We start from the raw sequence: 12,017 nt of genomic DNA on the forward strand, positions 1-12,017 counted from the left end.
AGGGCGGCGAATTTTATGCTAGGCCCCGGTGCGGGGACGCGCAGGTACTTGCTAGAGAGCGAGGAGGGGTGCTGGGGCCTAGGAATACAAAGAGCTTTGGTTCTGCGGGCTCGCTGTGCCGCATGCTGGTCAACGCGATGGCGCCGTACCAAGTGGAAGCCCGCCGGGGGCCGTCTTGCACGTTCTATGTACATGAATGGCCGGAAACCGCGGCCGAAGCATCAGAGAACAGCGGTCGCGCCGGGGAAGGGAGCGCGTGACTAATTTTTCTTACCCAAAAGGTCCGAGAGACTTTGCAAATCCCTATATAATAACGCAGTTGGGTCCTAGGATATGGCTTTGGTCGACCTGCGGGCGGCTTTGGAGAGCCTGCTCGGGCCTGCAAGAGCTGGCAGGTTCACCGACGCAGACCTGAACCTGCTATTGGAGGGTGGCTACGCTACGCAAGATGACCTGAAGGATGCCAGCCATACCGGCCTCCAGCGAGCCGGGCTCAAACCCGCGAGGGCGGACCAAATTATCCACGCGCAAGGTGAGGTCCTCTTATGCATGTATGCTGCGGGGCCTACCTAGTACTTCAAGGTAGGTCAAAGGCATCAGTCGGATGAGCACGCGGAAGGTTCTGCGACTGGGAGCTGGTGATGTTGCACTGTGTGTGTGTGTGTGTGTGTGTGTGTGTGTGTGTGTGTGTGTGTGTGTGTGTGTGTGTGTGTGTGTGTGTGTGTGTGTGTGTGTGTGTGTGTGTGTGTGTGTGTGTGTGTGTGTGTGTGTGTGTGTGTGTGTGTGTGTGTGTGTGTGTGTGTGTGTGTGTGTGTGTGTGTGTGTGTGTGTGTGTGACAACGGTTTACAGTTGTTTATCAGATCACGTGATCGTGTATCCGGACAACCCGTAGTTGCTAGTGCCAGGGGCGCATTAGCACCTTGTTTGTCGCGCATGGGTCTGGCAGTACATGTCTCCCAAGCCTACGCGTAGCGTTAGACGTCAGTTTGGCCACAGGAGCCGCACCTCCATCTATTGTGGTTAGACACTGATTTGGCCCTAAGAGCCGCACCTCTGTCTATATTGTGAGACGTCAGTTTGGCCCTAGAAGCCGCACCTCCGTCTATATCAACACTGCTGCGAGCCGGCAGCTGGCCACTATGCATTGTTTGTTCGCCTAGCAAAAAGTCATGTACCGTCCAAGTCCGGCACGTGGCCGCAGCAACCGCAAAACAAGCACCCCGCCGGCACTAGCTACCTTCCCTTTCCCACAGGGCAGAATATGCCTAAGGGCAGCCACAAAGTGTGTGTGTGTGTGTGTGTGTGTGTGTGTGTGTGTGTGTGTGTGTGTGTGTGTGTCAGTGTCAGTGTCAGTGTCAGTGTCAGTGTCAGTGTCAGTGTCAGTGTCAGTGTCAGTGTCAGTGTCAGAGTGTGTGTGTGTGTGTGTGTGTGTTGTGTTCTATGATGACATTTGCTGCGTACGTCGCAGAACGTGTCACGAAAGCGTGCTGTCCCTGTTTCCAGCTCCCGTGGCCCCAGTGACACTGCCTCTGCTGCTTGCTGCTCTGGTGTTGCCTGTGAATTGCAGCCGCCGCATCACAACTCCTCACCGAGGTTTCCTGCTCGAATGTGGTGCGCCTAGTGGACGCGGACGAGACCGTCGGCTCCTGTTGCCTGGTCAGCTTCAACGGCCGGAACTTCGTGCTGGCCGCGCGCCATTGCATGAACCCCAAGGCCGGCCAGCGCATCAACGTGGAGAGCTTCGCAATCTGCGGCCACGGGCTCAGGCAAGTGTTTACAACGATATTGCCACTTGCTCTTTGAAACTGCCTGACTGCGCTGGGTCCAATCTACTGGACACCTTTCGGCCCGGTGGCGAGCGAGCCCCTAATGTGCTTGATGGATGTACCTGCCTCTGCACTGGTGTGGTCCTGCGCGCGACTTCGACATTGCCGTGCGCACGTTTGCAGGCATCTCGCCAGCTTCCCGCAGCACGACGTGACGGTGCTGCTGCTGGACGGCGGCGGCACAGCAGGGCTGCCTGACGTGCTGAGGAATGCTACCCCCTTTATGTGAGTCTCGGCTGTACCACTGGTGGGGCAAGCGAACACGCGCACAGCAGCACTGCCGTTTGGGACTTTCTGTGCAGCCGGGCCCAGTCGTCGCTCAAGGCGCATGTGCCTCTCGTGCGGCTGCCTTGATATTGGTTGCGTCTTATCTTCAACCGGGACTCGGTATCCACGCCCATGCCAACCCGGGTGTGCTTGTTGTACTTGCTCACACGCTCCCTTGGCCTCCTTGCCCGCTTGCTGCCTGTCTGTCCGCCACAGGGTGGACGGTGGCATAGGGCTGATGCCTGGCATAGCGGTCACGCTGATCGGCTTTCCGCTCGCGGCAGACAAGACCGTCGTGGGCTTCCAACAGTCGGGTCTCCCCCTGGCCGCCCCGGGTCTCGTCTGCTGGCTCAGCAAGGCGGCGGACGAGGCGATCTGTTCGTACTCAGGCAGGTCACAGCGCCGGCCCGCGTTACCTGCTACCTGACGGCTTGCGCGCATAACGTGATGGTAGTAGGTGCTAGATAAGGTTGGGGGCCGGCATGAGGTCCTGGATGCCACTACCGGTTTGACCTGCCGAATACATCCTGTGCTGAGCCTCCAAAGCGCTTCCACGCGTGTGCGGCTATGCGCAGGGGTGTTCTCCAACTGCAGCGGCGGCGCTGTGACCTTCGGCCCGCCTCACCGGTACCTGGCCGGCATGCACACGGGCATCACGTGGCACGAGAAGGGGACCGACCCGCGGGACATCGCTCCAGAAGCGGGCCCGAGTGGCAGCGGCAGCGGCGCACCAGCAGCGGCTACAGCGGCCGGCGGCGAGCTGGTGGTGGAGACGGACACGTGGTCGGGTGACAGCGCCACGGGGCTGGCCGGGCAGGCAAGGGCGTGCGGTGGCAAGCGTAGCCGGCAGGAGGGCCGGGCTCGTGACTGCGACGTGCAGTACTGCCTCAACAACGTGGAGCACAAGTCGTGCATGGGGACGTTCGTGCCCGCACACGTGCTAGTCCGGCTGCTGCACCGCTGCCATGAGCTGCTGGCTGCAGCTGGTGACGAGGACCGGGGGCGCTGAGCGAGTAGCGCTGGCGACTGGATGCGTGCCCAGGCTATTATCGTGGGCAATCATCGTGGGCAGGACGGTGTGGTGTGGCATGGTGTGGTGTGGTTATCAGGTCCATGCTAATTGATTTGCATTTGTTGCCTAGCATATTTGCCGTACGCAACTGTACAGCAGGGGGCTCGAAATGGTAGGCTGCCCTTTCCCATGTCCGCAATGGTTGCACGTGAGGATGGTTGCAGAATGCTGTGTCAGGTTACGCCATAAGGACTAGCGCAGTCCGGTGCACTTGTGATTTGCCGTGCACAAGCAACACAGCGACTGCGCGCACAAGCATGAGCACTTCAACCGCTTAACGCAGTTGGTGACGAATTGTGCACCATGGTCATGTAGTGCTTGAGGCAGGCGTGCGGCCGGTGCGGGGGCGCAGGTTGTAATTGTCATGGATACCGATTTGGTCGTTTGCAGCACCTGGGGCCTGGCACGGAGGTCTGTGCGTGTTGAGTAACATGTGGTCGGGCCGTGGGTGGCGATCCTGGGGGAGTGCTGCAACCGAGGACAGAGTGAGGCATTGCCCTACAGTGTACCCAGACAGTGTATCCAGACGGCCAGACGCTTACTCCTTTGCGGTGGGGGGGCGGGCCTGTTACCGCTGGTGCCGCATGTGAAAGCGCGGCAAGCCGGCCTCACGGTACGGTGTGTGTTGGGTGTGTGTGGTCTGCTGCCGTACGTGCCCCCGTGGACCCGGGTCGCGGCGGTGTGGCTGCGCCAGGTGCACCCGGCGGCAACGCCCCTGCGCTAGCTGGTGCGGGGGACCGCGGACCGTGTGCTAAATAAGCCGCTCACCCCGGCGTGCAAGCCGTTTGCGCGTCTGCTGAAAGCCATGACTAAGTTGCCCCCGGTGACTCTTGTGGCGCCGCCCGAGCCGGGCGCGTGGGTGAGTCATGTGCCGTTGTGGGCTAACCCGGCGCTGTGTGAGGACGGCCGCACGTGGGAAGTGGCTTTCGCGGATTTGTTCGCTCTGCCGGGACTGGCGTGTGTGGGCCAGCTGGTTGCAGCGCATGACGGCCTGAACGAATTGCGGCAGGCATGTACACGCCCTTGGGCGTGGGGCTCCCGGTTTGGTGAAGCGTGTGTATGTATGTGACTGCTGTGTGGCGGCGGGTGCTGCACTGGAGTACGCGGGCGCGCCTGCCGTCGCCCCTGCCGGGGCCGGCGTCGCCTCAAGAGGCGGCCGACCGGTTTGCGGCGGCGGTGGCCCTTCTCCCCGCTGGCTGGGCTGCCGCCGCGCGTGCCGCCCAGCTGGCTCGGGGGCGTGCCGCCACGCTGCCGCTCCCGGCGGCCGACATCGTGAGTGCTACGGCGGAGTCGGTGCAACAGATGGATGGTTGCAGTGCGGGGGGCCGCCCATCCTGCTCACTGCCTACACGGTGAAGGCGGGGACCGTGCTACAAATGGCTGCACAGTTAGCCGCCCTGAAGGCTAAGCATTTGCAATATGTGTGCGACGCGGGTGTGTCGGGGGAGGAGGCTGCCCTTGCGGCGGGGGCCTTCGTGTGCACCTTGGCCCGCTTGTGGTCGCTGAAATGGGAGAATCATCATAAGGAAGCACTGTGGCGTGTGGCTGCCAACGCTTGCTGGGCGTTTCCACGGCATGCTAGCGAGCGTGCGCGCGGCGTTGCTGTTGACCCGTGTTGGGCGTGTGGGGTTGGCATGCAGGATGGAGACCGGCGTCACTGGTTTTGGGACTGCGGGAAAACATGGGGATGGCTATGGATTTCATGCCAGAGGATGCTCTAAGTGCCTTCGCTCGTGAGGAGTTGTGGTTAGTGCGCCCGCCTGCGAGACTCGTGCCACCTTTGTGGGATGTGGTGTGTCTCGCTGCTATGTCTGCCCTGGACTTTGGTCGGCAGCGTATGGTTATGGCCGGGCTGGCGGCGCGAGCGAAGCTGCCGTCGGCCCGGGTGCTGAGCATTGGACTTGCCGTCGTAGCTGACTTCTGGGGTCGTCTCCAGACGTTTGTGACTGAGGATATCAGGCCAATTTTGCCCTGGTTAGTGCTGTGCGTGTGTGCTGCGGCCTGGACGATTCCCGGCACTCCTGTGCCTAGGCTTGTGGCGTTGAGGCACAGCGGTGGGGCTCTGGCGGGTTGAGGCTTGGCTAGGACTCACTGTGCGCGGAGTCACACGGACTTTGACCGCGGGAGGGTTTGCAGCAAAGTCGGGGTTGGTGGAGTCAAGTTGGGCCCTGATAGCATGTGATAGCTCGGCGTCTTCGGGTGCTGGGACTGTCCCCTCTGTAACATCCGCATTCTTACTTGCCGTGCGGTTGGTAGTACGGGGACTTCTGGGGCAGGGTGGCAGGGGAGGGGCGGAGTGGCAGGGGAGGGGCGCCCGGGGGCGGGGTGCAAGCCTGACCTTGGACCAGCCGGAGCCTGCCGGAGGGTCATGTGCCTGGCGGCTGACGCCATACTCATTCAGTCAACGCCTGGACCTTTGCGCCTGGTTGGGGAATGAGGTGCCGAAGCGCAGGAGCTGACTTGAATGGCGGCGAGGAGCTAGGAGGCCGCTGTCGAGCTTTATGCGTGGCATCTGGCCCACGCGTCGCGGGCCCTCCCCCGCCACCCGTCGCCCCATCAGCGCGCCACCCGCGTCGCCCCCCAGCCCATGCAGAGCCCCCCGACCAAGGGGTGCCCCCATCCATCCGTTAACCAACCTGCCTTAACACTGTCCTCGCACATCCACCGCGTTAACCCCTCGCTGGTGGTAGACCGATGGAGCACGCAGAATCTCCAACTTTCCTGGGAACGGGTTGCAAAGGGTTGCGCTTGGCCTAAACGCTGGCAATCAAAGGATGGGCGAGGGCAGGCGAGGACGGGTGTGCCACCGTGGCGTGCCACCAAAATAGCAGCGTGGTATTCCATCGCGACATACGGCTCGTAGTGGTATCAAGCAAATAGAAGCGCCAGCAGTTATTTACCTCGCCGCTTGAGTACATTGATCTTAGGCGCGGCCTGCCTGTCTGGACAATACCTCGCACCAAAATGAACACGGCTTTGCTTCGCTCCAGCGGGGCAGCTAGCTCCTCCGGACGACTGTCGCAAGTAATTTCTAGGGACTCGGTTAATGTTGTGTTTGGGTCGGCGCGAGTTGCGCCCGGTCGCGCTCGGACGATGCCGATTGTTCGCTCGGCTGGGCCAGACGACCTGAGCCGCCCGGCGCCGTCCCTGTCCGATCCCGAGCCCTCTGCTTCATCCGCGCCGGTAGGTTAGCAATGGCTGCGTCCAAGGGCAAGATGGTTGCGCACCCCGTAACACCCGCGGTTGGTGCCTGGGTGCTGGTGCAGGTTGTGCCTGCCACCGAGGCGCCGGTCAACCCTAGCAACGTGGGCGCGGTGCTGGCGCTGGCGACTGCGGGGCTGGTCGAGACGACCTACCTGACCTACGTGAGACCGGGGCTGCGGGCGTGGTGGAGGGCGCGCGGGGGCGTGCCAAGGCGACAAACAGCGGGTGTGCCGCCGGGTTGCCGTTTACCCTAGGGGGTGCTTGGTCTCTTGCAACGGAGGAGGGGAGGTAGGGGGCAGCAGTGTCGTGTTGCATCACCTGCCTCGTCCACGCATACCTGGTGTGCAACTCCCCGGAGCACGGGGTCGGCACGTGCACGCCACACACCCACGTCCACACACCCACGTACCGTGCGCGACCGCACAACCGCCGCCTGCAGGTCAAGCTGTTCGACGCGACCGTGGCCTGCCCCACCAACGGCTGCGAGAGCGTGCTGGCCTCGCCCTGGGGCTCGCTGTTCGGCGCGCCGCTGCCGCTGTTCGGCATGCTTGCCTACGGCGCGGTGGGCGCGGCGGCGGCGCTGTACCTGCGCCAGGCGGCGGACAGCTCGGCGGAGGGGGTGGCGGGGCGGCGCACCAGCCTGCTGGCGCTCAGCGGCGGCGTGGCGGCGCTGGCAACCACCAGCGCGGTGCTCATGTGGGTGCGGGGGAGGAGGGGCGTGCGGGCGTGGAGGCGTGTGGGATGGGGGTTGCTGGTGGGTGGGAGCGAGAGCGGGCTGGTGGGCGGAAGGCAGTGGGCGAGAGGGGCGGTGGCAGCGAAGGGACGGGTTCAACGGCCGCGGTCATGGAGCAGGATTGGTGGCGAGGGCGGCCGCGCAGGGGTTAGTGACAACCAAGCGACGGTGTCCGCTGCCTCGGCCATGGGGTGTGGCTGTAGCACAGCTTCCACCCACCCACTCCCATTCATCATCATGTGTAATCACTAATCAGCGCATCAAACATGGGCCCCTGACAGGACCATTCTCCAGACGCGGCTGGGCGGCACCCCCTGCCTGTGGTGCTACGTGTCAGCGGCGCTGTCGGCGTCCATGGCCGTCACGCTGGGCACCTCGCTCAGCGGCAAGCAGGTCAAGGTGCGTGGCGCGGAGGTCCCAGCGGCGGCAGCACCTGGGGCAGAGCAGGAGGGGGGCCGAGGCGCGGCTGGGGGCGAGAGCGCCCGTGTGGAGCGCGCAGGAGGACGGGCAGGAGCACGGGTTCAGGAGGAGGACAGGCACGTGTCTGCTGCGGCCCATAACACGTGTGTGTTGATGAGCACGTGTGCGTGTGTTGTTGCGGTGTGCGCGCGCAGGAGAACGCGCCTGCGGCTGTGGCTGCCGCGCTGGCCACCGCCGCAGTGCTGTACGCGGGCTGGCCGCACCCGGGCGCCGGCCAGGTCTACATCGACGACGACTTCTTCCTGGAGTACAAGGTGGGCGTGCTGTGGGTGGTGGTGTGACGGGGAAGTGGCGTACCGAGCCGGCGCGCAGGGGGGGTGGTCAACTTCGAGCCGAAGCCAAACATCCGGAGGACGGGAGCAAGGACAAGCAGCGAATGCGTGTGCTTCCGTTGCCACTCATGGATTCCCAGTTTCCCACCACCATGTTGCTCGATTTGTCGCGACCCCATGTGTACGGTACGGTTCGGTCGCAACAGCCCTATGCCTGCACGCGTCTGATCTCGTGCGACCACGCGGACATGAGCGCCCCTCTTGTCGTGAGACTCGTCACCGTGTGCCCCATGCACTGGACCCCATACCTCTGCCGCAGTCGCCGGTGGTCGCCACCGAGTCCAGCAGCCGGGCCATGGACTTGGCGGCGCGGCTGAACGCGGTGGGCGCGCGCATGTACGGCGCCTTCTGGTGCAGCCACTGCCTGGAGCAGAAGGAGGAGTTCGGCGGCGCCGCCATGACGCAGTTCCCCTACGTCGAGTGCTTCCCCAACGGCTGGCGCAAGGTGTGCGGGGCAGGCGGGGCCGGATTGTGTGGTGGTGGAGCATGTGGCCTTTCGGTCCGGACCACACCCGCATGTTCACGTGCCTCCTTCCAGTGAGGCGCTGAGCCTTTCCCGCGTCATGGTGACGACCTCGCGCCGCTGCTTTGGTTGTGGCTCCCACAGGGTGAGAAGCTGGCGCCGCTGTGCGAGGCGGCCAACGTGCGCGCCTTCCCCACCTGGGTCATCGGCGGCAAGACCATCGAGGGCGAGCTGCTGCTGGATGAGGTGGAGAAGGAGCTGGCGCGAGCTGAGGCGGCGGCGGCGGCGCCCGAGGCGGTGGCGGTGGCGCCGTGAGATCCGTCAGCGACACGGAAAGCCCCGTGGTGTGCGCCGTGAGGACGACAGGCGGGGCACAGGGCGTGCGGGCGAGCAGGCGCGGTGCAGGAGACGTGTGCGATACGCCGCGGCAAATGACATGTATGGGGTCGGGTTGTGGTCTGGCATCCACATGGGACATGCAGAAGAATCCAAAGGCGGGTGGGCAGGGCCGAAGTACTACATCGGCTGGTTGTGCGGACACCGCAAGACGGCTGGTGCCTGAAGAATGAAGGCTGAAGAAAGTTTTGGATGTGGCATGGTCCGGGCAAGTGCGCATGCATGCTGTCAAGAGTGCGAGGTCTGGAGATGATTGCGGTCGTGTTCATGCGCACAAACCGCACTCTTGCGGACAGAGGCCACCATGACGGTGGGTTCCTCGGGTGTATTTGAATAGAAGTACCGGAACTTAAGCGGTTCCGGGTGGCCCACACCGCATTTCTAAATTAGCGGGGGCAACACGTTGCATGTAATACCGGTACATAGCGTCCAACCGTGGCGTCCAACCTAACAATGCTATTGGCTAGGTCGTGGGGCTTCACCCACACATAAAGGACAAGCTGTAACATTTCAGACCTTCAGCTCGGCAACACAAAGACACACTTGCCAATTGCTATACAGCGCCCTTACTCAGGGCTGACCGCACCCGGAGCTCCATATAGCGCCCAGAGCTTCACCGCCCGCCGCCCTGATACACGTTCAGAATCAGGCTGATGCGCGCCGCGGAACCCGCAGTGGGCATGTGCCCCTGCTGCACAACCTCATGCACACGGCTCACTCGCCTACCGCCGCCCACCCCCGAAAAGCTGGCCCCCTCGTGGTGGTGATGGTGTGTGACGCCGCCGGCGAGCGGCGTGACGAGCTCCGTCCCGCGCCATGACCGGGGAGCACCAGCGTGGGCCTCCCACGCCGCCGTGTGTGTCGACGGCATCATCGAGTCGGCCATTGCGCCAGCGGCTGCGTCGGCGAGCAGCGAGGGCGGCTTCACCTCCTGCTGCTGTGGAGGCGTGGACGGGGCCGCTGCTGACACCGCTACCTGCGCAGGCAGCTTCTGTTGCGGCTTCAGAGACGGCAGCCTCGTTTGCAGTTGCCGGCCGCCCGCCTTGCCACCTCGTGGCGCCGCCGACGGCTTGACAGAGGTCGTGGAGCGCTCCTTACCGCGGACCAGCTGCTGCAGCCGCTGAGTGCCGGGCTGCTGGCTGCCCTTGCTGCAGGGGGAGGCGGCGGGGGCAGGCGGCGCGGACACGCTATTAGCACCGCCGCGGCTGGGCGGCGGCTGCGTGGCGGCGGCGCCTGAGTTTGAGGTGGTGGGCGTCCGGGTCAGACGCTCCCACACCGGCGTGCTTTGCCGCGCGCGGCCGCGTGGCTGCTCCTCCTGTTGCGTGAGTGGGGTGTAGCAGGGGTCGTTCGTGGGCCGATGGTGGTAGGTGGAAGGTATGTGTGGGGGCAACCTGTAATGGCACGCCGCATCCCGCACACACGCCTTCGGACTGATGTCACGATACACCGCGCGCGCCGCTCTTCGGTTTGGCCCGCACACGTACGACAGCGGCTTCTGACTCATCTGTCGCGCACCTCATGTGTGCCGCCTGCAGCTCCCGCGTTGGACCACGGGGATGGAAGCGACAGTGCCACGGCATTTACCCGCCGCATGACTGTGGAGCGCCGCGCCGGTTTCTGTAAATGAGCAAATGGGTGCAGGTCGCATCGTCACATTTGAGGCGATGAGAGCCTTGCGCGAATGATACTGAACAGCACGCCCGTCCCTACCACACACGGCGACCCGCCTCGCACACTGCAAACGCCAGCCCAGAGGCATTGGCGCGTTCCCACCGAACGCAGCATCGCAGCCACATCGACGACCCTTCCTCCCTCGTGCTTCCCAGCACGCACGCACACACGCCGCCACGCACACACGCACCCAGCGGTTCCGCTGGTACGCCTCCTCCAGCTGCTGCTCCCGTGCCTGCGCGTGCAGCTGCATGTGCGCCTCCAGCGACCCGGCTGCCAGGCCTGCCCCCAGGTGGTCCGCCTCCCGACTGGTGACGACCGCGGCCGAGGCCGCCGCCAGCGCCAGTGAGCGCGGGTACAGCGGGTACTTGAGCACCGGCTGTTTAGTGAGGAAAAGCGAGGGGCCGCGCTGGCGAAGCGTCTTGGATATGCTCTCCTGCGCGGCGCGGGGTGCGTGTGTGGGAGGATAATTTGTGTGTGCGTGTGTGTGTGTGTGTGTGTGTGTGTGTGTGTGTGTGTGTGTGTGTGGAACACAAGCGCTTGGCGCGCGGAGCGCGCTGTCTCGTCAGGCCGCAACCTATGTGGAAATGGCTGGAAGCCGTTATGGAAGCTCGCATGTCTGGTCACCAATGGTCATGTTCAGGATGGGTTCATGGGACACGGTCACTTGTAGGCAAGGGCACTAGGGCAGCATGCCCCACCTGTACGGAGATGTATCGTGGGCCGGGGGTGGCAGTCGCCTGCTCCACCAGAGCCGTCATGCCCGCGTCTATGGACCGGAACCGCATCTTCTGCTGCTCCATTTCCGCCAACACGCCGCAGTGTGCTGACGGCGTGGCGGGCTCCGATTGCACACCGTCCATCTCGGCACCAGGATAGGCTGCCAGCTCGCAAGCAGGCTCCTGACCTACTGGCATGGGCGGTAACTGCGAAAGAGGTGGGAGCGGGGGGAGCGCTAGGAGCGCAGCAGCTGCAGGCGTCGTCGGCGCAGCAGTTGGCCCATCCGTCACTGGGCTTTCCGCGGTCGCCTGGGGCTCATGTGTTGAAGCGTCAAGGACGGCTTGGTGTGCACTTGCATCATCCAGTGAACTTGGCGCGCCTGTGGTGCCCGCGGTGCAGCAGCCAAGGGAATGCCTTAAGAACAGTAGGGACATCGGTGCACACTATCGGACGCCTGTCCTTCACAAACATCCCAGGCCCCATATTGCGCCCCGGTGCAAGTCACGCACCAGCAGCGACCCATTCCATGTGCTGCGAGTTGTTCTGCGCAACGGCATTCGCGGCATCCAACATCCTGCTTTGGCCCTGGCCCAGCGCCCCTCAGCGGCGACGCAGAGTGTGTCAGATTTGTGAAACACAGTCTTGTTTCAAGGGCTACGATTTAGGCTGTATGGTTGGGCATTTGCACGCAGCGTTCGCACGCCGGGGAGACGGGCAGGCACGAAGCCGGGTGTGGTAAGTGACGTGTCTGCTGTTCTCTTTGTGACAGTTGCTACAGATGTATGCTTTCATGCTAGTCGCGCCAAGCGACAAGCACTAACAATAACATGCGGTTGGGTTCACAAGCGTGGC

At 63.6% G+C, this 12,017-nt stretch overlaps 3 protein-coding genes across 3 annotated transcripts; 2 read left to right on the forward strand and 1 right to left on the reverse strand.

Annotated features, from left to right (window-relative positions):
• The first annotated feature begins 219 nt into the window (after nt 1-219).
• On the forward strand, nt 220-5,401 carry CHLRE_12g493200v5 (uncharacterized protein). Its single transcript, XM_043067952.1, has 5 exons — nt 220-532; nt 1,569-1,767; nt 1,951-2,052; nt 2,311-2,483; nt 2,670-5,401. Exons 1-5 carry the CDS (start codon nt 334-336, stop codon nt 3,101-3,103), a joined length of 1,107 nt encoding a protein of 368 aa, XP_042917955.1. The 5' UTR covers nt 220-333; the 3' UTR covers nt 3,104-5,401.
• A 638-nt stretch (nt 5,402-6,039) lies between these two features.
• CHLRE_12g493150v5 (uncharacterized protein) lies at nt 6,040-9,292 on the forward strand. The gene is made up of 7 exons (XM_001700486.2): nt 6,040-6,349; nt 6,433-6,531; nt 6,810-7,066; nt 7,385-7,502; nt 7,718-7,837; nt 8,175-8,360; nt 8,523-9,292. The coding sequence occupies exons 1-7, from the start codon at nt 6,260-6,262 to the stop codon at nt 8,691-8,693; spliced, it is 1,041 nt and encodes a 346-aa protein (XP_001700538.2). The 5' UTR covers nt 6,040-6,259; the 3' UTR covers nt 8,694-9,292.
• A 1-nt stretch (nt 9,293) lies between these two features.
• CHLRE_12g493100v5 (uncharacterized protein) lies at nt 9,294-11,979 on the reverse strand. Its single transcript, XM_043067951.1, has 5 exons — nt 11,675-11,979; nt 11,147-11,544; nt 10,636-10,881; nt 10,290-10,391; nt 9,294-10,089 (listed from the first exon to the last, which is right to left on the reverse strand). Exons 1-5 carry the CDS (start codon nt 11,736-11,738, stop codon nt 9,388-9,390), a joined length of 1,512 nt encoding a protein of 503 aa, XP_042917956.1. The 5' UTR covers nt 11,739-11,979; the 3' UTR covers nt 9,294-9,387.
• Between the last annotated feature and the right edge of the window lie 38 nt (nt 11,980-12,017).

This window comes from Chlamydomonas reinhardtii, chromosome 12 (assembly GCF_000002595.2).
Source record: "Chlamydomonas reinhardtii strain CC-503 cw92 mt+ chromosome 12, whole genome shotgun sequence".
NCBI classification, from domain to species: Eukaryota; Viridiplantae; Chlorophyta; class Chlorophyceae; order Chlamydomonadales; family Chlamydomonadaceae; genus Chlamydomonas; species Chlamydomonas reinhardtii.